We start from the raw sequence: 27,480 nt of genomic DNA, 5'->3' as shown, positions 1-27,480 counted from the left end.
AGGATTAGGTGGCAGGTGATGTGAAAGACTTCTGCCTGGGTGGCCACTGCCATGTAGACAATAAGAAGTTAGACGGAAAAACAATCTTTCTACTGAGAAGTATTGTAATAATAGAATGGTGGCATCTCTTGACTTGGGTTACAAGACTAGTCGAGATGGCTATATGTAACCATTCTGCACGTTTAGAGGTAGCAGACTTCCCAGTACCTGTTGATGGAGAGCAACAATGAGAGAGAGAGCTTTTGCCTTCATAACTTCCTTTTCAACTTCCCAGAAGTATCTGGCTGGCCCCTGTGGGATACAAGGATGCTGATCTAGATCAATCTTTATTCTGACCTAGCAGGACTCTTCTAATGTTTTGGGTTCCCTGGAGCATTAGAAGCATAGAATTGTAGAGTTGGAAGGGATCCCTAGGATCATCTAGTCCAACCCCCTGCAATGCAGGAATCTCCACTAAAGCCATCCAACCTCCACTTAAAAACCTCCAATGAAGAAGAGGCCACCACTTCCTAAGGGAGCCTGTTCCACTGTCAGACAGTTCTTAACACCAGAAAGTTCTTCCTGGTGTTTAGTTGGAACTTCCATTCTTGTAACTTGAAGCCATTGGTTCAAGTCCTACAGTCCAGAGCGGGAGAAAAAAAGCTTGCTCCATTAACTAATGAATTTCTATTGCATTCTAGTAATTGTAAATCAGCAGACTAGTGTGTCATGGCATGTAATTTTGGGTCATACTTTGGATGAATAATTATATATATGACACTTTGCCATAGCATAGCATAGCATAGCACAGCATGTTCTGAGAACAGATTAGCATACCATATTGATTTTCGTGCTAGAAAAGAGGGATTTCACATAGTAGGTTTTTTATGATATCTAGTTCTGATACTCTTTATAATATAATGTATTGTGATGTGGACTAGCATCAAAAAGTAAAGCATAGGATCAAATCACATAACAGCATTTTCCAAAAAGCTATTATTATTGAGATGTATTTCTCCTGTCCCTGGATATGTTAGCAATTTAGGTTGCTAAGGCAAAGACCTGGGGGAAAAGCAAATAAATAATTTTAAAAGAAGCCCAAACAATAATCCGGATCAAATGGATTTCTCACAGCTGTTTTCATTTCAAAAGGGCAAACACAGTGCAGTTTTCTTCATCATCATTCTGTGGAAAGAAGAGCATATAAATTCCTGGAAGCATCTTAAACTTCGGAAAACAGGATGAAGGCACTTGATGCAGCAGCAATGATGAAAAGTTTAGCCTTGATCAGCAATTTGTATGCTTTTAAGATTCATCCAGGAGAGGCATTTACGGGTATCAGAAGGTGTGAATTTTTAAGATACATCAGCCAAGCAGTACTAGCTAAAACGTGCCAAAATAATAATCTAGCAGTATTAAAGATAGAGCTACATTACTCTGCATGGAGTATTTATCTCAATGAACTAATGTGCTTACACTTAAGAGAGTCTGCTATATTAACACCATCATTTTCATGTTAGCTAATATATTTTGGCTGACGTGCTAAAATTGCACAGCTCACCACAAATTAAACAACATGAGGATGAGTCCTCAGAACATAATCCCCAAATCATTAGCTAGCTGGCAAAGCTCCCATTAATGATGAGCGTTGCAGAATTTTTAACTCTTGTGCTGTGTCTTCCCCAGATTGGCTCCAGAGAGGGCATAAACGTAATTCACCCCCAATATCCTTGATTTAATGCAGACTACCATTTTTTTTGACATGGATTTGTGTTTATATTGTATAGTAAAACCACCTAATTCAGGTTCTTGTGATAGGGAGAGCTTAAACGAATGCTTCCTTAGGATACAGGACAGTAGTCACGCAGGTGATCTGTTTTATAAAATGGTGCTGGCATTTAAATCGTCTTGTGGCACCTTGTATTATCTTGTAACCTGAATGAGGGCCCACGCTAGGGGTAGGGGAACATTTTTAGCCTGAGGGCCCTTCTGGGAGCTCATGGTAGGGATGGACAGGGCCATTACACCCGTGAGGCAGCAGGATCCACAGGGGTAGCAGATCTGTCCCTCAAGGAATACATCACCCATTGCTACTGCAATGGCTGCTGCGCTCTCCTTAGAGGCTGGATCTGCAGCCTCCTTGGCTGCACAACCACCCCAGTCACATTCTGCCTCTACAGCAGCTGATTGGCAAATAGAAAGCAATGTTGGTCTCCTCCCACACCTAGGAAGGAAATGGCAGGACTGTCCTCTGGGGTCTCTTGGGCTCTGTATCAGAGTGGACCCCTTCCCGCACTGCCACAGCCTTTGATTCTCACTTCAGCTGCTGGGTTAAGATTGATTTGAAACTCCCCTCTCCCCCCCCCCCGTTTCCAATGTAAATCACCACTCATATTTGGTTCACCTCAGGTGCCAAAATGTCTTGGGCCAGCCCTAGCCAGAGGCAGAAGTGGCCAGAGCAATGCATGTAAACTTCACCTTTGTACAAAAGGCTAGGATCCCTCTCTGTAACAAGGGCGTGGTAGATAACACTGGCCTTTCTCACAGGACTAATGTAAGGACTGCATGGATAATACAGGTGAAACATTTTTGTTCGTTTTTATTTCAAAAAAAGTATACCCTGCTTTTCACCACATCTGGTTCACACAGCTAATTACAAAAAAAGAAACATAGTACAATATATAAAATTTAAAGCATAACATAGAACCATAAAACTGTAGAGCTGCAGGGGACCCCAAGGGTCACCCAGCACCCTGCAATGCAGGAATCATAGTATCTTCCACACTAGGTGGGGGGGGGAGTAACATATCCCTATACCTCAGGAGCCAACAGGTTATGTTATTGCCACTCAATAACAGATGGGAGAGCAGAACTGGCTGGAGGGCAACATCCAGAAGTAGCTAAGTGCAATAGGCCACTTTGAGAGATGGGTGAGGCCTCCCACACCTGACTGGACACTGGGCAATTTAAGCATCAAGCCCAACCTCCAAAGGAGGAACCAGGAGTGCACCTGCAATCTTCACTTTGACAACACCCAGCTCCCTCTCCATCCCTAAACTGTTCCCTTCATGCCAACTGAGCATCCCCAACTGCCTCTGAAGGATAAGAGCCGAAGAACAGCCTTCTGGAGCAGGCCAAAGGCCCATCTAGTCCAACACCCCACTTTCACAGTGGCCAGCCAAATGCCTCATTGGGAAACCAGCAAGCAGGATCACAAGAGCCCTCTCTCCTCCTGTGGCTTCCAGCGATTAGTACTCGGAAGCTTTGCTGGAGGCAGAGCACAGCCATGGTGGCTATTTATTTTGCTTGGATGCTTAATCACAGTCTTAAGATCATCCCTTAACGCAGCCCAGGTCTAAAACAGACACAAGATTGGTTTCAATGGCTTGTTAAGGCAGCAGGGTAGGAAAAGTAAAGATAACTGTCAACATCAGAGAATTTATCATTAGAACGGCACTCGAAGTGCACAGGCCGCCTGAAATAAAACCACTTTGAATGCTTACTGTTGAAATGTGCTGCACAAATGTATTAAATAAAAATACCTATATTCAGAGGTCACAAACAGTGTCCTCATCTTGTTTTATGTTGGCCAATCATGCTGGCTACATACTTAACCGAGGGAAGTAAGAATATAGCCACATGTTAATGATACGTTAAGGTTTTCAGTTCACCAGGGGTTCTTTGAGTGACTATCACAATTATTCCTTTGTAGTTTACAGCCTCTGTCAGACTGAAAATATCTCAGGATCTCCTGTTGAGTATATGTCTTTCATAAGCATAATAGCTCCATATATTTGTCTGCTCCAAATGGTAACTATTCTGTGGACAATATATAAACAACGTAAGCCAAATGGCAATTTAAGAAAGCACCGAACCACAATCATATCCACATTATCTTTCAGAGAGAAATTAAGGGAAATCTTCTAAAATCAGTGAGACATTGCTGCAGAGGGAGGCTTTGCTGCTGTTCCATATGCTCTCGGAGCTCTTCCACATTTGAGTCATAAAATGACACAAGATTGGCAGAGAGTAAGGATGGTATGGGTATTATGCAATAGGTGCTCTTGAAACTCATGTAACCTAATTCCATGCAGTACTTGCAATGAGAATAGGCATGCTGACTAGAGGAAAACATACCGGTACATTTTTTCCTGCAAGCAAAAACCAACCAACAAACAAAAACACTAGCCAGAATGCTGAGAGCTTTATGTCTGGTGCACTTTCTGCGGAAAAACAAAGTTGGATCCCCTGTTAACACTTGAATGACAATGAGACAATTATTGTGTAATAAAACTAATGTGAAATAGCCTTTCTCAGCCTGTCCACATCCCTTATCTCCTTTTTATTTATTCATTCATTTGGGACTGATTAATGAGGAGGATATGCAGCATTTACTGTTTCTAGCACCTGATTATGCTGTCACTTCACTGAGACAAATTATCAGCTCAGGATTCAGTTCTGTGTATATGCATCAGAGATTAAATCCCACTGAGTTCAATAGGGTTGACTTCTGAGCTGACATGTACAGAATGCAATAATTGAAGCCAATGAAATCCATTTCAGATTTTAGTCAGTGTGGTGTAAAGTGGTGAGAGTGCAGGACTAGGAACTGGGAGACCAGGGTTCAAATCCCCACTCAGCCATGAAGCTTACCTTGGGCCAGTCACTGCCTCTCTGTCTAACCTACCTCACAGGGCTGTTGTGAGGATAAATTGGGAGTGAGAACCCTGTATGCCACCTTGAGCACTTGAGGAAAGGTAGGATATAAGTGCAGTAAATAAATCACTTTTGACCTTGTGCTGGAAAAAAGGGATTTAAAGAAGCTTGTCAAGAATCAAATAGGTTATTTTCAGAATCTCCACTTATTACAAATCACTCACTACTTTAAATATGCAGTATGTGCACCAGTGTAATCCTATGCATGTTTACTTGGAAATACATTTCACTGTATTCAGTGGGCCTGACAGGAAAATGTGAATAGCATTGCATTATTATTATTATTTTAAAAAATCATTTTTGGTCTATGAGTGATATAAATCAGTCTTATGTCCCTTTCACAGGTGGTTAAAGGAGTCTGAACAAGAACCTGCCAATGCCAGCAGACAATTCACAGTGAGGTCTGAAGTACACAAGTTTTGTACAATGCAGCAGTCAGTTGCTAAGTTGCATTATCTCTGTGTTTTATGTTGGCATCAGCAATGCGGCTCCCTTTGAAAAGCTACCTTCTGATCCAAGCCAAAGGGCTGTGGCCCTACACATGTTTACACAGGCAGTTTCACATCAGGGCAGACTGAGCCAAGACAGCCTTTGGCCGCAAATCAAAACTGCGTCCAGTGTTGAGGTATTAACAGTTACACATCTGGAGCAACAAATACTGGTGGTAATATTTGCACATCCAAAATGTTGATATGGCTGCCAAGAGGAGGTGGGCGGCTGTTCAGTGAAGGGAAGACGACGCAACAATCTCAGGCCAGAAATAAAAAAAAGGTACTGAACCTGGATGGGAGGAATATCAATTCCTGTAAAAGAGCATGTTGCCTGCAAACCCCACTTGTCTTCCTTCCATTTATGACCTCAGTGAGCTTCTCAGTGGAAAATGTTCATTCTCCAAAGGAACATACTGAATTGATCCATCTAGCTCCGCAGTGCTGACTGTACTAGCTCTCAAGCAGTTGTAGCTGTAGATTCTGGGGTTTGAATCAGACCTTCTGCAAAGCTCTACCACTGAGCATATACATCATGCACTGAAAGCACATTATTTCCATCAAAGAATCCTGGGAACTGTAGTTGGTTAAGGGTGCTGGGAACTGTAGCTCTGGAGGATAAACCACAGTTCCCAGGCGAAAGTCATGCACTTCGAAAGTATGGTGTGCATACAGAGATGTTTTTTGCTGACTTCCCTGCAGGGATATGGGAGAGGAATGACCAGAGCAGGGAGTACTAGACTCCCTCTCTGCCCTCTCCTGCTCCTCCTCCCAGCCGGTTTTCCACCCTTTGATCAGATTCTCAGAGGGCTTTTAGAATTTGGGGCGCGGCTCTGTCGCCAACTAGGAATTAATCCATTTCCCAAACACCACTATTTGCAACGCTCTTTCCTCCTCGCACCCCGCGCTCCCTTGCAACGCCGCGAAAAGGTTGCACCCGTGTCCCCTAAGATGCATTGCAACTCGCACTTCTTGGATCATAGGGTCCAGCCACTTGGGGTAACAAAATACGTCGTTCTGACTGACAATGAAGCCAGGAGTCCCCCCCCCCCCCCCACGCACATCTGAAATGGCAAGCCAAAAAACTATCCAACCCCCAGCCACCTAGCGCTGCCGCCGCGCGTTCTGCGCCAAAGCGCGCGCAGAAGCCCCAACCTCCGCACCTTAATTCGGGCTCGCTGCAGAACTACACTTCCCAGTAGGCAAAAGAGCCGAGCGCATGCGCGCTTCCTGTCTCCAGCATGGCTACGGTGCTGTCACGGGCGCTGAAGCTGCCAGGTAGGGGGTCTGGGCTCGCCGCGCGGGGAAGCGGCAGGGGGCGAGGCTGGCAGCCCCCGGCGCACGAACTTGCCGAGGCGCCCCCAGCTCTGCGCTTCGTCATGAGGAGAGAGCATCCGGGTCCCACCTAGGAAAGGCACCCTCGCCTCCCTCCTCCCCCCCCCGCCCTTTTGCATCCGGGTCTCAGCAGGTGCTCCTCATCTCTGGCCCTAAAGGCGCACGGAAAGGGGCGGGAGGGGGGCGAGAGCTGCGCGGGTTGGGAGGTCGGGGATGCGAAGCGAAAGGTGGGGAGTCGCGGGAGGTGGTCGTGATGATGAAGCGCACCTTCAGCTCCTCCTGGGGGAGGAAAGGGCGAAGGGAGGGAGGGGGTCGGCTTTGGGTGGAAGAAGAAGAGGGATGACTGGTCCCAGGATGGGCGGGGGGTGATGGGAAAACTGTGTGAGTCAAATTGGTGTTGTTCTGCTACCAAGGAAGAGAAATGGGAATGAAGTTGAATCAGTCCTCTGTGCTACCCCGGCAGTAAACCTTCGGTTTGCATCGAAGTGTCAACCTCCACTTTTATTTTTATTTTTTTTAAGTTGACGTTTTAATTACATCTGTCTGAGAGTTAGACACGACCTAAGCGGCTGGAGGAGGAAAAGATAACAAGAACTCGAACCCAGTACTGGTTTGAGCAGTGGTGACTGGGTTGCAGCTGACCTAGTATGAGGCTTTGGCATCCTTTTCTTAAACTTCAGGATGTTTGCCTGTAATTAAACTGCTATTTTAAGCTCTTCGTAGCTGAGCCAGGCAGCTCATTGTTAACAAAGGTTAATTAATACTTTTTTTGCATCTTGGTGTATGTTGCCCAGTGGGTTTTCCCCCCCCTGCTCCTGTCAGACCGATTAACCTGTTTGTCTTCTTCTGCATTTTAATTGGTGCAATGTACTGACAATGAGTTGAATCCAAGCTAAGTTCATTAAATCGACGGAGCAAGTCAGTCATAACTGAAAGGGATTTCAGCGAAAAATCGGTGCAATTAATTTAGTCTGGATTACACCAAATGGCTTTAAGTTAATTGAGCTGTGAATGCGATTCCAAGTAAAAAAAAACTATTTTCATCATGTTTCACAAATGCTTCACATCCATTATTTAAACCATCCAAATATACTGGTTTTCACAAACAACTTACAGGCATCCCAGATTCACATATACATATTTATATAGACATTAAAAGCTTAAAAAGGTAAAGGGACCCCTGACCATTAGGTCCAGTCGCGGACGACTCTGGGCGTTGCGGCACTCATCTCGCTTTATTGGCCGAGGGAGACAGCGTACAGCTTCCGGGTCATGTGGACAGAATGACTAAGCCGCTTCTGGCGAACCAGAGCAGTGCACGGAAACGCCATTTACCTTCCTGCTGGAGCAGTACCTATTTATCTTCTTGCACTTTGATGTGCTTTTGAACTGCTAGGTTGGCAGGAGCTGGGACCGAGCAATGGGAGCTCACCCCGTCGCGGGGATTCGAACTGCCGACCTTCCGATCAGCAAGCCCAAGAGGCTCAGTGGTTTAGACCACAGCGCCACCTGCGTCCCTAAAAAAGCTTAGGTGTATATTTCCCCCTGTGACTCTTGCCAGTGGGGTCTTGCATATTGTTGGTGCATTTTTAATTTTAAACAATAGTGGCAGTGCCATATTTATTTTTAAAAATATGAAATAACAGAAACCAGTTATCTGCTATATTGCAGAGCCATTAGTGATTTTCAGATACACAGGTATTTCAAAAGCATAAATCGCAAACTAATGTATTGGATTTTTTGGGTGTAACTGGATTGTTGTCTGATCCAGAAAAATCCTAAGCATTGGATAGAAATGTGCTTAAGCATTTGATTCCCTACCCCATGACAGTCCTATGCAGCTTTGGCATCTTATACTGGTTTAAAATTTGAAAATACTTTTTCTAGCTCTGAGACTTGTGGTCTGTAAGACAAGAAGGGAAGCTGAGCTAGAAGAGAAGACAGTACATGTGACAAAAGAAAGAAATGTAGAAGAGAGCCCTGTCATCTCTTATGCTGGGTTTTGGCTAATAACACTTCTGGCTCACATTTCTTATGTTTGCCTGGACATAATCCAACTTCCTAGCAAAGTAGAACTCTAGAGAGGAGATGTGGCGCTTTTCCATTGGTTAGTAGAGGCCATAACATCATCCACATGGCCCCATCTCAGTTGCTTACCCATCTACCAGAAAGCCTTGCTAAGGTGCTCCTTTTTTATCTGATTTAAAGGACAAAGTGTTCTCCTTTGTAGCTAATGCTGTCCTTGCCTAGTAGTTAGCTATCCTCTTACTAGCACACTCCTACAGTGGGTGTGTCCTCCCTGTTTTTGCCCAGTTGTCCAAGTTATTCCTGAGTCCCACCCCTAACTCAAAACAGCTGCTTCAGAAGGATACCATGGTCAATGGTATCAAAAGTCACTGAGAGTTTGAGAATTAACACACATTTGCCCATCACTCTCCCGACAGAAGTCATCATACAGGGTGACCAAAACAGCTTCTGTGCCATTCTCCCTCTGACCACTCATCGTTGTCCCACCACCAGTCCTCCGGCTCTGAGCCTTCTATGCTAGCTGGTTTCCCAGCTGGTTTCTCCCACCATGTGTCTGTATCCAACCAGTTCATGACACTTATGTTATAAATGCCTTATAGCAACAGGTACTGTATGGTTGATAGTACATGTCTACTGAGTTCAGTGGGAATTGCTCCCAAGTAAGTGAGTATAGCTTGATTGTAGCTTGATTCATTTCATTTCATTTCATTTCATTTCATTTCATTTCATTTCATTTCATTTCTATCCTGTAGGCTTAGGGAGGCTTACAGTGCTTTAACATTTATTTCCACTTGCCCTCTCTCACCTTCTTACAACCTACCTCCATCCACCTTTCCCATTAAAACAATGAATGCAAATCTTTAATTAAATGTGCCCCTCCCTCCCTTTTCACATATCTTGAAATGGAAAAAAGAAATCCACACGCCCCTCTCCATCTGCATGCAGCCTCAATTCACTCTCTTTTAATTAAAACAAAAAAACCTGCAGCTGTACTACATATGCAGGAGAAGGGGGTTTAATTCCTATTCCTGCGTTTTTTGAAGGGAGAAAAAAAGCTTCACAAATAAGTAAGGCAGTTGTATCTCCTCGACAGAGTATAATCTCCTTTCTTGCATACGCCTTTTTCTCATCTTATCAAGGCAAGGCAGTGCAACTACCTGAATGAATTGAAAAGCGTTATCGGCTAAGGCAGGGTTTGCACATGCAGCAGAATAAGATTATAGAAAGAGTTGTAGCCCAGCACTTCATAGAAGCGTAGACATGAAGAGTCGGAAGGGAACCCAAGGGCAGCGGCAGAGGAAGCCACTCGGGCGGCCTGGGGCGGTGCGCCCAGGGGCAGGGTGAGCCGCCCATAGGGGCAGGGTGCATCGCAGGGCCTACAAAGTCTGCCTGCCTCCTCCCACTCATCCGCCCTACAGCTGGGGGGTGGGTGGGGAAGGCAGAGGGCGGACCGTTTGGGCAGCACGGAGCCCACGCACGCCCAGGCCACCGCATCTCTCTCAGGAGAGGTGCATGGCTTGGGTGCACTGCAGGCCCTGCAGTGAGTGCCCCCCAGCATTTTGTCACCCCCCTCAGTGGTGATACCCGGGGCGGCCTGCACCCACTGCACCCCCTCCCTCTGCGGAATCCTGTCCGCAGCAGTCCCTAGTTGGGCTCGAACCACCAACCACCAACCTTCTGGTTAACAGCCAAGCGCACTAACTCACTGTGCTACCAGCCCTACCATGAGATGCCAGGCATTGAACCTGGGACTTTCTGCATGCAAGGCAAATCCTCTCTCAGTGAACTACAAAATAGTTTGGTGATGCCACTTTTTTTGAACATTTAACAATTAGTGACTAAGGTTGATGCCTTCAGAGTTGCCCAATATAAGTGGTCAAATGGTGTGCAGATAAAACAACTTGAGGGTCCTCAAATGTACAACTAAACAGAAAATGAAGGTACTGATTTGTGAGAATAGGAAATTGCCATCTTCTGTCTCTTTCTTTCTTTTACACACACACACACACACACACTCCTAAAAGGGCCCCAACTAAGCCAAATAGCTAGCCTAAATGAAAAGGAGGTAGTTAAATACATTGAAAGGTAGGGGTTTTCTTTGCCACCATGGTTGCTTTGCAAGAAGGCAAGGTATGGTTTTGTTCTTGAGCAAAAACATGGTTGGGGGGACAGAACTTTGGCATGTGTAGGTTTAAGCATATAACAGCAACAGCACAGGGCTTCAGAGAGCAGAACGTGAAGGCATTAGAAGTAATTAGACAAATTATGTTGTATCTTTTTCTTTTTTCCAGAACTGTTGAGCTCTGTCCATTCCTTCTCTTGCATTTAATCTTCAGAAATGTAGAGGGGCTCCTTCCCACTGTCTTCCCTTTTTCTTTCCATTCCCCTGAAAAATCGCTTCTCCGGAAAACAGATCCTTTTTGGGCGATCCAATGATGCCAGAGTTCATTTAACCTCCCCCTTCCCTGAAACTATGATTATTTCCCCAAGTTTCTTACCTGCCAGTTTGGAAACTGCAACTGGTGCAGGCAGATTGCTGATGAGGAGCTGCAGGTTTGGTCATACCTGTATAATAACCATTCTAGCACATAACTATGCTGACTGCATATACATTTTGGAGCCCAATTCAGAGAACTGGTCCTAACCTATAAAGCCTTGCACTGCTCAAGACCTGAATGCCTCTCCCAGCATGAACCTACTCAGACCCCAAGATTGTTGTCTGAGGCCCTTCTCCAATTGCCCCTCCCCAGTAAGTCCAGAGGGTGATGATAAAGGAGAGGTGTTTTGTTTGTTTGTTTGGTCCCTGCCTCTGGAATGGACTTCCCAGTGATTTCCACCCAACACCACTATTTTTGGGGTATGAGATATGCTGGTTCTGCACTTAATTGCAGATTTGTGCTGTCGATGGTGCTTTGTGCTGTTACAATGTTCTATGTTTGTTGGTTTTAAAAATGTGTACGTTTTTAAACAATTGTGTGATTTGCCCAGAAACCATGAAGTTTTAGGTGACAAACAAATAAAATAAAATAAAATTCTCTCCCCATGACTGAGAGCCAGTGTGATTATAGTGGTTAGAGTGTTGAACTACCAGGACCTGGCAAACTAGGGTTCAAATGTTCTTTGTTTTGTAAAAACCAATAAATTCTTTATATATATATATATATATAAAACAAATTCCTACACAGCCATGATGCTCATATGGTGACCTTAGGCCATTCACTATCCTAAACCTAGCTACCGGTACTTTCTTGGGGTTTTTGTCAGGGGAAAAATTGGAAAGGGAAAGAACCAGGTGTGCTAGCTGGAGCTCCTGGGAGAAAAGCTGAGCTATGAATACTGTACGTATAGCAATAACTTTCTCTCCTCAGGCAAAAAGAGCCCAGACCTTGGGGAGTACGACCCTCTCACTCAAGCAGATAGCGATGAGAGCGAAGATGACTTGGTGCTCAACTTACAGAAGAATGGTGGCGTCAAGAATGGGAAGAGCCCCCTGGGGGAAGTGCAGGATGTGGACTCGGATGCGGAGGTCGGGATGACGAAGCAGCACCTGTCGGAGGGTCTGGCAGAAGAGTACCCCAGCGAGGCCGCCAGTGGTCTGGAGCAGAAGACCGCCAACTCCATGATGCCTTATGTGCGCACAGCTGTCTTCTTGCTCACCGTGGTCGTCTCCATGATCCTCGTGCTGGTGTGTGCTTTCCTCATTCCTTGCCCTCCGAGGGACTTGCACAATACCTGGATTCGCAACTTGGGCCAGGAGGCGGGTAAGTTGCTTCCGGAACACTTCCCTGGCTTGTGGAATGTGTGCCCTAGTGGGATCTGATAGGGAATGAGGAGAACTGCAAGCGAATTGCTGCCCACTGTCCATATGTAGAAAGCTAATGCCTAATAAAGGAAATAGCACTCAAAGACCGGTAGAAGATGGAATGAGGAAAAGAGGACATGCAGACCTGTAGCTAAAGAGTGTTTTCGATCAGTAAATGAAACGGAGCCTTTTATGCGCTCTTCCCACCAAAGCAGTACATTGCTGGGTTGGAGAGCAGTGTGGCATAACGTTTAGGGTTCAAATCCCCACTCGGCCATGAAGCTCACAGGACAATCTTGGGCCAGTCACTGTCTCTCAACCTAACCTGCCTGTTGTGAGGATAAAAATGGGTAGGGAACTGTGTACACCAGGTGCATAGGAGAGGAAGAGCCATGCACACTGCTTTGAGTTCCTTGGAGGAAAGGCTGGATATAAATCTAATAAATATGACTGCCCCAGGTCCTTAGCCACAGTTGTGACCCTTCTCCTAATTTCAAAGGACCTCGGTCCGTGATCTGTTTCTTTCCCAGCAGCCTGGGTAGGGAGAAGGAAAAGGGGTTGGCGGAGAAAGAGAAAAGGGCTGATTGGCACGTGGCCCTTCTCATATTACTCTTGCAGGAAAGTGGCCCTCAGCAGAAAAGTGTTGCCCATACCTGCCCTTAAGGAGGCTCCCCCATCTTCTGCATCCTTTCTCATCTTTTGTTGTTTCACCTCCTTTCAACCACTTTACTTCCAATTGCAAAGTATTGCTTTATTTGCACAGTATTAAATGTACTTACATAACAGTGATATCCCCTTCATGGATCACTGCCTTGTCGTGGCGAAGGGGCTTGAATTACTCAGGCAAGCTATGGACAGGTCAAGATGGACAGGTCATAGCGGAGAGTTTGGACCAAACGTGATCCACCTGGAGAAGGAACTGGCAAGCCGCTCCAGTATCCCTGCCAAGAAAACTCCATGGACAAAGACAACAGGCATATAAAAGATATGACGCTGGAAGATGAGCCCCTCAGGTCGGAAGGCGTCCAACTTGCTACTGGGGAAGAGCGGAGGACAAGTACAAGTAGATCCAGAGCTGATGAAGTGGCTGGGCCAAAGCCGAAAGGACGCTCAGTTGTGGATATGCCTGGAAGCGAAAGGAAAGTCCAATGCTGTAAAGAAAAGTATTGCATAGGAACCTGGAATGTAAGAACCATGAACCTTGGTAAGCTGGATGTGGTAAAAAATGAGATGGCAAGAATAAACATTGACATCCTAGGCATCAGTGAACTAAAATGGACAGGAATGGGCGAATTAAGTTCGGATGACTATCATATCTACTACTGTGGGCAGGAATCCCGTAAAAGAAATGGAGTGGCCCTCATAGTCAACAAAAGAGTGGCGAAAGCTGTACTGGGATGCAACTTCAAAAATGATAGAATGATCTCGATACGAATCCAAGGCAGTCCTTTTAACATCACAGTAATCCAAGTTTATGCACCAACTACCAGTGCTGAAGAAACCGAAATTGATCAATTCTATGAAGACTTACAACACCTTATAGAAATGACACCAAAGAAGGATGTTCTTCTCATTATAGGGGATTGGAATGCTAAAGTAGGAAGTCAAGAGATAAAAGGAACAACTGGCAAGTTTGGCCTTGGAGATCAAAATGAAGCAGGGCAAAGGCTAATAGAGTTCTGTCAAGAGAACAAGCTGGTCATCACAAACACTCTTTTCCAACAACACAAGAGACGACTCTACACATGGACATCACCAGATGGGCAACATCGAAATCAGATTGATTATATTCTCTGCAGCCAAAGATGGAGAAGCTCTATACACTCAGCAAAAACAAGACCTGGAGCTGACTGTGGCTCAGATCATCAGCTTCTTATAGCAAAATTCCAGCTTAAACTGAAGAAAGTAGGAAAAACCACTGGGCCAGTAAGATTCAATCTAAATCAAATTCCTTATGAATACACAGTTGAAGTGAAGAACAGGTTCAAGGATTTAGATTTGGTGGATAGAGTACCTGAAGAACTGTGGATGGAGGCTCGTAACATTATACAGGAGACAGCAACGAAAACCATCCCAATGAAAAAGAAATGCAAGAAAGCAAAGTGGCTGACCAATGAGGCCTTACAAATAGCGGGGGAGAGAAGACAAGCAAAATGCGAAGGAGATCGTGAAAGATACAGGAAATTGAATGCAGATTTCCAAAGAATAGCAAGGAGAGACAAGAGGGCCTTTCTAAATGAGCAATGCAAAGAAATAGAGGAAAACAACAGAATGGGAAAAACCAGAGATTTATTCAAGAAAATTGGAGATATGAAAGGAACATTTCGTACAAAGATTACCACAATTAAGGACAAAAGTGGAAAGGACCTAACAGAAGCAAAAGACATCAAGAAGAGGTGGCAAGAATACACAGAGGAATTATACCATAAAGATATGGAGGTCTCATACACCCCAGGAAATGTGATTGCTGACCTTGAGCCAGACATCCTGGAGAGTGAAGTCAAATGGGCCTTAGAAAGCCTTGCTAACAACAAGGCCAGTGGAAGTGATGATATTCCAGCTGAACTATTTAAAATTTTAAAAGAGGATGCTGTTAAGGTGCTGCACTCAATATGCCAGCAAGTTTGGAAAACTCAGCAGTGGCCAGAGGATTGGAGAAGATCAGTCTACATCCCAATCCCAAAGAAGGGCAGTGCCAAAGAATGCTCCAACTACCGCACAATTGCACTCATTTCACACGCTAGCAAGGTTATGCTTAAAATTCTACAAGGCAGGCTTAAGCAGTATGTGGACCGAGAACTCCCAGAAGTGCAAGCTGGATTTAGAAGGGGCAGAGGAACCAGAGACCAAATTGCAAACATGCGCTGGATTATGGAGAAAGCCAGAGAGTTCCAGAAAAACATCTACTTCTGCTTCATTGATTATGCAAAAGCATTTGACTGTGTCGACCACAGCAAACTATGGCAAGTTCTTAAAGAAATGGGAGTGCCGGATCACCTCATTTGCCTCCTGAGAAATCTCTATGTGGGACAAGAAGCTACAGTTAGAACTGGATATGGAACAACTGATTGGTTCAAAATTGGGAAAGGAGTACGACAAGGCTGTATATTGTCTCCCTGCTTATTTAACTTATATGCAGAATACATCATGCGAAAGGCTGGACTGGATGAATCCCCAACCGGAATTAAGATTGCCGGAAAAAATATCAACAACCTCAGATATGCTGATGATACTACCTTGATGGCAGAAAGTGAGGAAGAATTGAAGAACCTTTTAATGAGGGTGAAAGAAGAGAGCGCAAAATATGGTCTGAAGCTCAACATCAAAAAAACTAAGATCATGGCCACTGGTCCCATCACCTCCTGGCAAATAGAAGGGGAAGAAATGGAGGCAGTGAGAGATTTCACTTTCTTGGGTTCCATGATCACTGCAGATGGTGACAGCAGTCACGAAATCAGAAGACGCCTGCTTCTTGGGAGAAAAGCAATGACAAACCTAGACAGCATCTTAAAAAGCAAAGACATCACCTTGCCGACAAAAGTCCGTATAGTTAAAGCTATGGTTTTCCCAGTAGTAATGTACGGAAGTGAGAGCTGGACCATCAAGAAGGCTGATCGCCGTAGAATTGATGCTTTTGAATTATGGTGCTGGAGGAGACTCTTGAGAGTCCCGTGGACTGCAAGAAGATCAAACCTATCCATTCTCAAAGAAATCAGCCCTGAGTACTCACTAGAAGGACAGATCCTGAAGTTGAGGCTCCAGTACTTTGGCCACCTCATGAGAAGAGAAGAATCCCTGGAAAAGACCCTGATGTTGGGAAAGATGGAGGGCACAAGGAGAAGGGGACGACAGAGGATGAGATGGTTGGACAGTGTTCTTGAAGCTACTAACATGAGTTTGGCCAAACTGCGAGAGGCAGTGAAGGATAGGTGTGCCTGGCGTGCTCTGGTCCATGGGGTCACGAAGAGTCGGACACGACTGAACGACTGAACAACAAACAGTGATATCTGAGGTCACACTCAGGTTTATCTCTGGGACTGTCAGTCTTTTTTAGGAAGGATTCAGATGCAGACTAGAACATTAAGTTTGCACAATTACAGTGGATGAATGTGCTGTGTTGCCATAGTGCAATGGTTCCCAAACTTGGGTCTCCAGCTGTTTTTTAACTACCGGTACAATTCCTACCATGCCTGTCCATGGTCCTGCTAACTAGGGATAATGGGAGTTGTACTCCAAAAACAGCTGGAGACCCAAGTTTTAGAAACCCTACCCTAGCACAACAAATCCATCCCCCCCCCCCTTTTTAAAGGACTTTTGCAGTTAGGAAAGTGACAGGGTAATGAAGTGAAAAGTGTGGAATGAACAATTGATGAACAAGAAGACGTATAAACACTGTGTCAGCAAATCAGGGTGAACGTGCATTGTCATGTCACCACCTCTCAGACAAATCTGAATAAATGCTCAATGAAGACTGAATGCAACCTGACTTCCACATAAGCTTTGCGCAAGGAAATCAGGTTGAATGATCAATAAACAGTTTGTCTGCAGGAGACTTCAGTTTAGCCACAAATTATACAGGGTCTTTTGGTACTGCAGTCCCAGTTTCTGAAAATGCAAGATTCAAACATTAATTAGAAATGCATAATGCAAATTTACTTAAACATATTTAATTTTGGGGCTGGGTTTCAAATGGTAGGATGTACCTCTCTCTGGATAGCAAAAACATTGAGCAAATCAAGGACTAAAGGCTCTATTTAGTTGAACATCATCATGCGTTAATGGTTAGATAACACAACAACAACAACAACACGTGCTTATCTTTTAAAAGTGGTTGAACCTCACATGAAAGAATTGATTAAATTTGATGATTTGAAAAGAGGAATCCCATCTGATGAGTTAAATTGCTGATTTAAGATTCTTTAAATCAATCCACCCTCCTAGGAGATTAAACAATTATCCAGCTTTATTTTCACCACAAAAAAGTAAAATAAATCCATGCTGATTTCACTTGTCCCACTGCCTATCCCTGCAGCTGGTGATACTACTTTCAAATGTTATTGTTTGTGTTTTTTTGGAATGTAGAGAGTCTTTTTCTCTTTGAATCACCTTGTTTCCCCTTTAGAATCATATCAGCACTGTCAAAAGTAATTCTGTACATACTACCTTTTTGTTCTGAAATAAGCAATTGTATAGAGCTGTGATGTTCTAGAATGAAGGACAAGTATTTGAAGTAAAAGATACCTTGCAGCCATATCAGGGATGGAAACAACCTTTGAAGCATCATTGCTCCTGTGTCTGGTCTCTGATTGGTCCCTTTCAGAATCCTGAACTCAAAACCAGCTCTGACGTATTGTTTTCCACTAGTGTCCTTTCCTTTTCATGTAGAAATATGTATTTGGGGCGGGGGGTGGAAATCTAAATACCGGTACTACATTTCAAAAATCCTTGCTGAATTTACTCTGGATGCCTGCCTTGCATCCCTAAATTTGCGGGAACACTTGACTGACTGAATATATTCTTAGTCACTGAGGGCAGCGAGGACACCTTGTTTTCAAACTGGGGGCCAAAGAGTATTAGAGCTCTCTCCGGCATGCAGCTGTGGCAGGGGCCAACTCAAGTCACTTATTCAGGAAGTATTTCTGAATGGACATACCCTTCAAAATCAATGACAATAACCACAAGTTGTTAATAATGGAGATTTCTTTAGGTCGGGGTGGAGAACCTGTGACCTTCTAGTTATTGTTGGACTCCAACACCCACCAGTCCTTGTCAGCCTGGGGAATCGTCAGGGCTGATGGGAGCTGTAGTCCAGCAACATGTGGGCAGGAGCACAGCTTCCTCATCCCTGTTCTTGGTCATACTGGACCAACTTTGTCTAGATGGAAAGCAATTTCTAGAAGAGTAACTTGTTTCACATTATCCTTTAGGCGGAGTGCTGTTTCCTCCAGAACTTTTTGACGTAAATGGTGATGGTCTTCCTGACATCCTGCTCTCCTTCACAGCTCTGAAAAATGCCAGTGTGTTGGGTAAGCATGCCAGATACCCATAGAAAACCCCAAATCCAATCACACAAGGTTTCTCTGTGTTTAACATTTATATCAGGGGTCAGCAAACTTTTTCAGCAGGGGGGCGGTCCACTGTCCCTCAGACCTTGTGGGGGACGACTGGACTATATTTTTTTTGGGGGGGGGAAATGAATGAATTCCTGTGCCCCACAAATAACCCAGAGGTGCATTTTAAATAAAAGGACACATTCTACTCATGTAAAAACATGCTGATTCCTGGACTGTCTGCTGGCCGGATTGAGAAGGCGATTGGGCCGGATCCAGCCCCCAGGCCTTAGTTTGCCTACCTATGTTTTATATTATCATGCCGTACAATTCAGTTCTTCTGTTGACTCATGTTGCTTACAAATTGAGATATCCCCCTGTGAGTTTAATAGATATGATTGCTCCATATGTGATACACTTACTTTGATTTTTTAAAAATCTTCCTTTAATGCCTTTCCACACAATCAGTTGCTTTAAAAAGAGAAAGAAAGAAATCCACATACATTTCCCACTCATTTATGTAACTCAGCCTGCAAGGGCATTGTCAAGCAGAGATTTTGTTTGAGATTTACCACCTTTTTACCAGCTGCCCAAATGTTCTGTGCTATACCAGAGAAATACACAAGCATATAAGATAAGGCTCCATCCCTGATCCATTCTTAGTATGAGCTGGACAGTCTTAAGTGAGGGTTGTGCTTGAGCACATGAGTAATCCTATCCTTCATGCCCCACTTGAGCACCCAGACTCATCACCTTTAGGGCAGCCTTCCCCAACTTGGCACCTTCCAGGTGTTTTTGACTACAACTCCCATCGATCCCAGGCAGCACAGCCATTTTGAACAGCAACTCCCATCAGTCCTGGCTGGTACTGCCTAGTTGAGCACTAGAAGTTGAGCAGATAATGTTATCGGTTCCATGCTGTGGAGCGCTTTTCCAGCAGAGATTCAGCAGGCACCCTTGCTTTTGACTTTCAGGAGTCTCTTGAAGACTGTTTAATGCCAACAGGCCTATGCACTGCAGTTCTTCAAAGTGCCCATCGAGTAGCCTGCCATTTAAATGGTTGCTTAGTCCTGCTTTTAAATATTTTTAATGTTGCTGTACACCACCCAGATGTTTTGCAGGAGGGCGGTATATAAATCCTTTTATAAGTGAATACACATTTATTTATTGTGCTCTTGTGCTTGTGCCCTGCTTGCAGGTTTCCCACAGGCATCCTGTTGGCCACTGTGAGAACAGGATGCTGGACTAGGTGGATCCGGACCTGATCCAGCAGACTCTTCTTATGTTCTAAAACAAATATAAATTAAACTGACCAACCGGATGGAAGCTGTGGAGTTGCCTTCCCCAACTTAGTGCCATCTCACAGGTTTGGGACGAAAACTCTCATCAGCCCCAGCCAGCACACTGGGAGCAATAGCTGATGGGAGTTGTAGTCTACAGGGCACCAGGTTAAAGAAGACTGCCCTAGACACTGTGAGTCTTTAGGAAACACGGCCATTAAGTGGATTGGCAGAGCTGTAACCAGGATTTTAGTGCACAGCAGAGAGTGTGCAAGGTAGATAGTTGTGCCTCCTTTTAAGGTCCAGATGGCTAATGTGTTGCCCTCCATTGATGCTGGACTACAACTCCCATTATCCCTGATCATTGGCTCCATTGGCTGGGGATGGTGGGACCTGGAGTTCAGCATCCTCTGGAGAGTCACAGGTTAGCCACCACCTCTGTAGAACTTCACATACTCTGTTCAGAAGAGGAAGAAAACCCAACCCTTGCCAGAGACTTTAAGCTGTATTTTATTTATGCAATTATTCAATATAATGAATATTTAAACATTCATAAACTGTACTTATTCATCTAAGGAAAACTGAGACAAGCAGCAGAGGGGAAAGAGCTGGAACAAATTTCATTTCGATTGATGTGAGGAAGAGGGTTTGAAGCGGGCCCTTTCCCTTGGGCCCCCGCTGCCTGCCTGAGGATGAATAATCTTGTTTTCTTAATTATCCTATAATTGACACAGTAGTTACAAGCTGTGAAGAGAACGTCACCCAAACTTGCAACTAGTTGCACACGAGAAAACCTGGAAGTGCTCAGTCAGTGCTGGCCAACACACATTTCCTTTGAGCCTTTCTTGTACTGCAGCTCTTTGTTCCTGGGTGGTGCAATCCTGCACATGTTTGCTGAGTGGAAAGTCCCACAGAGAACTCAGGATATGCCCTTATGCATCGCCTCCCCAAAAGAAGAAATGCATGATAAAATAATGGTGACTAAGATTTGCATGACATTTCCATAGACTAATTTTGTATGCCTAGATGCCAATTAGAAAGGAATTGCTGTAATTTCAATAGAAATGCAATACATCACATCAGAGTGGGAAATCATAGATTCATAGAATTGTAGAGTTGGAAGGGACCCTGAGGATTATCTAGTCTTACCCCCTGCAATAGCAGGAATATGTAGCTGTTCCATACAGGGATCGAACCTGCAAGCTTGGCATTATCAGCACCATGCTCTAGCCAACTGAGCTATCCAGAAAGACTCTGACCAGGTCATCTGTATGCTTACTTAGTCTGTGGTCCAGTGGCTAACTGTTGACGGGCAAGTTGATTGATTGAGTTTACTTATACGACACTTTTCTACCATGAGCTGTACCCACAGCAGCTCTGAGCAAACATTGAAAACATCAGAATACATAAGGATTGAAGATAGAAATAAACAAAATGCAGAGCATGTCAGTATATTCAGAAATGGCAAAAATCAACAATTAAAAGGAGAATAAATTCAACATCACACAAACAAATCAACGTTTAAAAACATAAATACAGAGCAAAGGAGAGTTAACCAACAATTAAGTTTCTGATACTGGTCTTGCTGCACTTCAGCAAATTACACTTCAGAGGGGAGTGGTAGATGACATACAACTTCTAGGCCTCTGTCTTCTGAGGGAGGGAATCAATTACATTTATTAGAGATTCTAGTACTCTCTGTCTCTTTTCATTCAACAGTAAAATAAAGAACAGTCAAATGAAATACAATGAAGTGAAGCATAACACAAACACAAATGGATATAATACACCCCTAGCAACTTGAGCTTGCTCAGTTACATGCAGCCACTTGCTAAAATGCAAAATGGATTTAGCTTCCTTAACAGATTCTTAAAACCAATAGGATTTTTAAAAATGGAACCATTGCTTCAGAAATAAAACCTGCAATTTAAAAACTTTAGTGAGCCATAAACCATCTGATATGTGGGCACGCCCACCATAATTAAAATAAAAGTCTATCACAGACATGTAATGTAAAATCAAAATAAAATAAAAAATTCCTTCCAGTAGCACCTTAGAGACCAACTAAGTTTGTTCTTAGTATGAGCTTTCGTGTGCATGCACACTTCTTCAGATACTCTGCAAAACACCATGTATGTTGGTGGTGCTATGAAATAATTATTAATGATTAAGATAGCCAATAATTGAAGTTAGCTCCTCTTTCATCTTATTTGTCTTTATCTTTAAACGGAACTTAGACCTTTCAAAGAGAGGACACATGGCCACCTTGCATGACCTAGTAATTGTGTTTAATATTGCAGCCTTAGGCTGCCGAAGTTTGCACACATATTTGAGAGTTAGTAACTCAGTTCAACTTACTTCTGAGCAGACAGGCATAGGATTGCATCGTAAGTATCATAGGGACACCCAGCTGAACTGATCAAAAATGTGATGGGGATTTGAGATTACTGTATTCAATAGCTGTATCTGAAACTGCTGATTGTTTAATAGCTTTATCAGAAACCGAGATTATTCAGTTGCTTTATCAGAAAGGCAGGAGCAAAGGTAAACGGCAGGTTCCCTCCACATCACAAAGAGATCTGACTGCCTTTTTGGTATCCCTTCCCCCCCCCCAGGTGTCTCCAAGCCATGGGTGACTGTGATGGCCCTGTCAGGAATGAACGGCAGCACCTTGTGGTCCAGACACGTTAAAGAGGAGATTCGGAGTGTGCAGTGCAAGGGTGTGAACTCTGTGTCCCCGTCAGAGCCTGTCTGTCTCATTACTGGGACTTCTAAATTCCTCAGCCTTCTGAGAGCCTCTTCAGGTGAGTCCAACAAGTGTGAGTGCATAATTAACAGAGAAATAGCTTGGTCACCAGAGCTAACAAGGCCATAAGGCTGGACTACAGTTGTTGGGCAACAAGTCCTTCAGATCTTAACATTCATTTAGGCTGTAATGGGAGCAAGTCCCACTGAATTTAATGAGACTTACTTCTGAGTAGACATACCTAAGTTTGCACTTCTAGTGTAACATGGCAAGTGACTGGTGTTATTTAAATACTAAGAGTCATTATGAGGAATAATCGGCAGCTGCTGGACTTTGTCACACTGCAACCCCTTAAACCAAGGATGAGGGACCTGTGCCAGATGTTGTTGGACCACAACTCCCAGCGTTCCTCAGTGCCAGCCACGCTGGCTGGGGCTAATGGGGTTGAGGTCCAACAACACCTGGCAGGTCACAGGTTTTCCATCCCTGATCAAACTATGAATGTGCAGAATGAAAGCTAGGGTGGCCAGATGCGAAAGAGGAGAGAGCTCTTGAACCTTTGACGGTTGTGTAGGAGAGGGAATTTTATAAGCTATTAATAATAAAGATGCCCTGTCTTCATTTGCATCTGGCCACGCAATGGCAAGCATCATCTTAAAGGCAGTTCCCCCTTCTTTCCCATCAACCTTGGAATCGATGACTTCTCTAAGATGATGCCTACTTGCTTCATCTGCAAGCAAAGAAAGTACAGTATATGCATGTGTCACATAACTATTGTTTTTATGCAAATTCATTCTGTAGATTAATTCACTAAAACCCACACAGTTAATTGCTTAGAATGGCTTTAATCAGGTTGCAGCCCTCAGAAAATACATTATCTGAACGTCGCAGGATCCTCGTTCTGTAAAGCAAATCAAATGTGGCAGGGAAGATCACATCGTGCTTGACTGAACTCAGAGGCAGGATATCTGTGATGGGCCTCTCCAAGAAACTCATGCCGGTGAAATACTCCTGACGGGAGATGCTTCCATTTCAAACTGGTGTCTCTCGCCTTGCCTTGCCGTGCAGTAACCTTGGCCAGTCTGGACCGAGAAACAGAAACTTCAACATGTTCTCTTTTCACTACGTAAGGAACACTGGCAGCTGCCCTTATACCAGGGCAGCCTGTGTCGCCATCTAGTCCCTCTGTTGTCTATGCCACCCTTCCCTTGCCTGGCACCTTCCAGATGTTTTGGGCGGCAACTCCCATCATCCCACTAACCATGATGGTTATGCTTAAGTCACCATGGTAGGAGGCAGTAATGCTTGCGAATAATATCAGTTGCCGGAAACTGCAGGGGCAGAGTGTGCTCTTGTGCTCTGCTCCTGCTTGCCCATTTCCCACAGGAAACTGGTTGGCCACTGTAAGAACAGAATGCTGGACTAGACGGGCCACTGGCCTGATCCAGCAGGTTCTTCTTATGTTCTTATCCTGGACTCATGGGGGGAGTTGTTGTTACATCCTTTATTTGATAGTCACTTTTCTCGCAAAGGTAACACAAAGCAACTTGCATGAAAACCCAATAAAAACAACAATAAAAACCTAAAAGCAACAATTCAAATAAAATACTAAAATAGATGGTTAAACAAAAAGGCAGGACTACAAGTCCCACTCCAGCAAACGAGGACACAATAGCCTTTAAATTAAGGCAAGAACAACATATAATTGTTTGATTTTCTGGTATGTTGCAGACACATATTAATGCAAAAATCAAGCCGTTTACAGCACTTTGCTTCTATTTGGTGTCTAACTGCAGCCTGAGCCCGATAAGCACGATCTGCTTTGGGCTGCAGTTCTTGACATCCAGTGACATTTGTGACATGGCGGTGACTTTGGAAGGATCTCTTTCAGCTTCTCCTTACCTCTGACTTCTGCTAACACTGAAGTCTTCATTTGTATGCCTGTAGGAGAACCCATCTGGACCCTTGACTCATCCCACCTGCCCAGTGGGACCTTGGCTGCTCCAGCTGTAACTGTACCAGATGTGGATGGAGACAGGGTCAGTGATCTGGTTGTTCTGGCCATTGGAGAAACACAGGTATGAGACATAATCCCATTTATGCGGCGGTAAGGTAGGGAACCTGATCTGGCTCTCCAAGCAATATTTTCCGCCCTACCCTGCCAGGATCTGTTACACTGATGAGGATGCCAATTGACCCCTCCCTGGTCATCAGGTCACTCACTTGACTTGGGGCAGCAGGCACTGTCTGTCTGCAAGGGAGTGCGGTTGTGAGTGTGTGTGGATGAGAGTGTCGGGTGGCCACAGCTACTTTTGGTATGTGGCCCCTGGAGAGTAGACCAACGGTAAATGAGACACTTGGGCCAAAAATGGTTAGCCACCCCAGAATAAATAATCTTCCATAAATGTGCTTCTTTCCCTGGAGCAAGAAAGCAGACTAAATGAAATGCATTGTTAAGAAGTGGGAGCTGCAACAAAATGTTGCAGTCTGGAGGGTTCCTGCTCACTGCTGTAGTCAACAGCTGTGCTCTCCTCCAGGATACTCCATTCCATTCCTCCTTCCACCTAGTTTTCTGTCCCCTACATTCCATGCCCCCTGAGCACATTCAGTCCTCATTAGCCTGTTTCTGTGTCCTGCCCCCACCCTACTTAGAGGTTTTTCTCCCCTGTATTTTTTAAAAATTCTGCAAATCATGGGGTTCCCCCAAGCCTCTGGTGTGTGTGTGTGTGTGTGTGTGTGTGTTGTATATCAGAAATATGGACAATGATAACTATCATAGAATTGTAGAGTTGTAAGGAACCATGAAGCTCAACTAGCACAACCAGGAATTGTTTGCCCAGGATGGGACTCGAACTCATGACCCTGAGATTAAGAGTCTCATGCTCTACCAACTGAGCTATGACAAACAGTTATAATTGTTGGTTTGATTGAGCACTGATTGCATTTGCATACCGCCTTTCTGCCAAGGCACCCAATGCAGTTTGCACTGTTAAAATATTAAAACAAATAAGTGATATAAATGTAAAGTTGGCCCTCTGGATGGGGTGGGGGAAGGGACAGTCCAACTGGAGCAGGCCCCAATGTTGTCCTTGCCTGCCTGCCTTGCTCTGTCTTCCCTCTCACAGAACAGATGGTGTCCTCTCTCTCTCTCTCTCTCTCTCTCTCTCTCTCTCTCTCTCTGTGTGTGTGTGTGTGTGTGTTGGGAGAAGGGGCAGTCTGACTCTCCTGTATACACACTTCTCATACCTATACAAGGCCTTTGCACCCATTGCCTGAGATCTGCTCATCATACTTTGCCTCTTATCCTATACCTCCCCATCACCCACCAGCAGTTCGGCTAATGAAAGCCTCTTCAGATCTTGACAGCTTTAACAAGAATTTGATGCAGGCCCCTGGCTTCACTTATGAATGGAAAACATTGTTGAATGCAGCACCATGTGACTGGTGCAGCTTTGTGCACAGGGAATGGATGATAGATTGCATTGTGAGGCAAAAGAAACTCTGTATGCATGCAAATCCACCCGGACCATCCCATGTCCACTTTCTGTCTCCCATGTAGCCCGACTTGTGCTTCATCCTGGTATCTGGTAAAACCGGAATCCCTGTGGGAGGGCCTGTAAAGTACAGCATCAATGGAAATGGAAAACTGATTGGCCCTCAGGCCCACATCACCAGCCATGGAGCAATCTACATCCTGTTTGGCTTTGGTAAGGTGCCCTATTTTGTGGTTGATAAATGCCCTGGAATTGGAAGAACTGCAATTTAAGGCCCTCTGGTAACCAGTAATCAAACACGTGTGGAAGGCAATGAGCGCATGAAATGATGCTCCATAATGTTGCATTTTACATCTGTCTCATGGCCTGTTTTTTGTGTGTGCAGTGCACACACATTTTCTGAGGACTCAAAAGACAATATTTTATACCTGGGAAAACATTCTTCTCCAAATTGCCCATTCTGTGCTATTGTGCATAGAATATGGTTGCACCGTGAGCACGTTCATACTAATTGGATGTTTTTGTGTGTGATGTAATTAGTGACATTCATCTCTGCAGCACTTTATGGCCTTGTTTAGTTTAGACTTTATTATTATTACAGTGGTACCTCGGGTTACATCCGCTTCTGGTTGCGTTTTTTGGGTTATGAACCCTGCAAACCCAGAAGTGAATTTCACCGTGCGGACGCTTCTGCACATGTCCGCGCATGTGCAGAGGCGTTCTGTGAAGTTCTTGCATGCGCAGAGGCGCAATATCGCGCTTTGCACATGTGCAAAATGGACGCTCGGGTTACATACTTTTCGGGGTGTGAACGGCACCCCGGAATGGATCGGGTACGTAACCCGAGGTACCACTGTATTATTTTTCTGTTTCTTTGAAGGCTGTACAAATTAACTACAGCAACTCAGCAGTATTATTTATTTTACTTTCTCTTAAATGTTGGACAGTAGTAAGGCAGCTCCTTCTCTCCTTTAACAACAATGTGCTCCCTTTCTGTCAACCTCTTATTTTTCATTTTGATGCCTCTCTGCTATTGGATTGCATGCATAGAAAGTTTTTGTTTTGTTTATTTTTAAAGAGGGAGGGGAATGCAACACAGCCATCCCTTCATAAAAAGTCATATCCCACCCCCGGAACATGTGAATAATATATTGTAATGAGAGTGTGGGAATAATCTGAGCAATCTCTCAAGGATCCCCAACTCTAACACTGCCACCAGTACCATGCCTGTTTAAAAAGAGGCAGCAAGAATGGGGGCAAACTAGCTGCATGAGTGTTGCTGGGCAGGTTTGCTTTGTGTAGGGAAGACTGGTCTGAATGGCTGTCCATTGTATAGCTAAGGAGAGGAGCAGATATTTCTTTTGGGAGGGGATATGCCAGCTCTGTCTGTGTGAACTGAGACTGCAGTTTGGAGGGACAGACTGAGAGAAGCATAGAGAGTGAGAGAGATTCAGGGGGGCAGAGTTACTTTCTTCAGGAATCATGTGGCGCTAGTGGACCCCCTAGAAATCTAGTGGGGCAGCAGTATCTGTTGGAGTGGCTTAAGCTGTGGGTATTTTCTT

At 44.4% G+C, this 27,480-nt stretch overlaps 1 protein-coding gene across 1 annotated transcript in view; it reads left to right on the top strand.

Moving 5' to 3' along the window:
* Positions 1–6,349: 6,349 nt before the first annotated feature.
* FAM234B (family with sequence similarity 234 member B) overlaps positions 6,350–27,480 on the top strand; it is a 32,265-nt gene continuing 11,134 nt past the window's right edge. Inside the window, exons 1-6 of the mRNA XM_033163334.1 lie at positions 6,350–6,461; positions 11,915–12,307; positions 18,276–18,374; positions 22,294–22,482; positions 24,372–24,502; positions 25,984–26,131. Of these exons, the coding sequence (XP_033019225.1) occupies positions 6,425–6,461; positions 11,915–12,307; positions 18,276–18,374; positions 22,294–22,482; positions 24,372–24,502; positions 25,984–26,131 (997 nt within the window). The 5' untranslated portion in view covers positions 6,350–6,424. The remainder of the gene's footprint in view (positions 6,462–11,914; positions 12,308–18,275; positions 18,375–22,293; positions 22,483–24,371; positions 24,503–25,983; positions 26,132–27,480) is intronic.

Source organism: Lacerta agilis, chromosome 10 (genome assembly GCF_009819535.1).
Source record: "Lacerta agilis isolate rLacAgi1 chromosome 10, rLacAgi1.pri, whole genome shotgun sequence".
Lineage (NCBI taxonomy): Eukaryota > Metazoa > Chordata > Lepidosauria > Squamata > Lacertidae > Lacerta > Lacerta agilis.
Note: the sequence above shows the minus strand (reverse complement) of the source record. Positions and strands in the feature narration are given on the sequence as shown.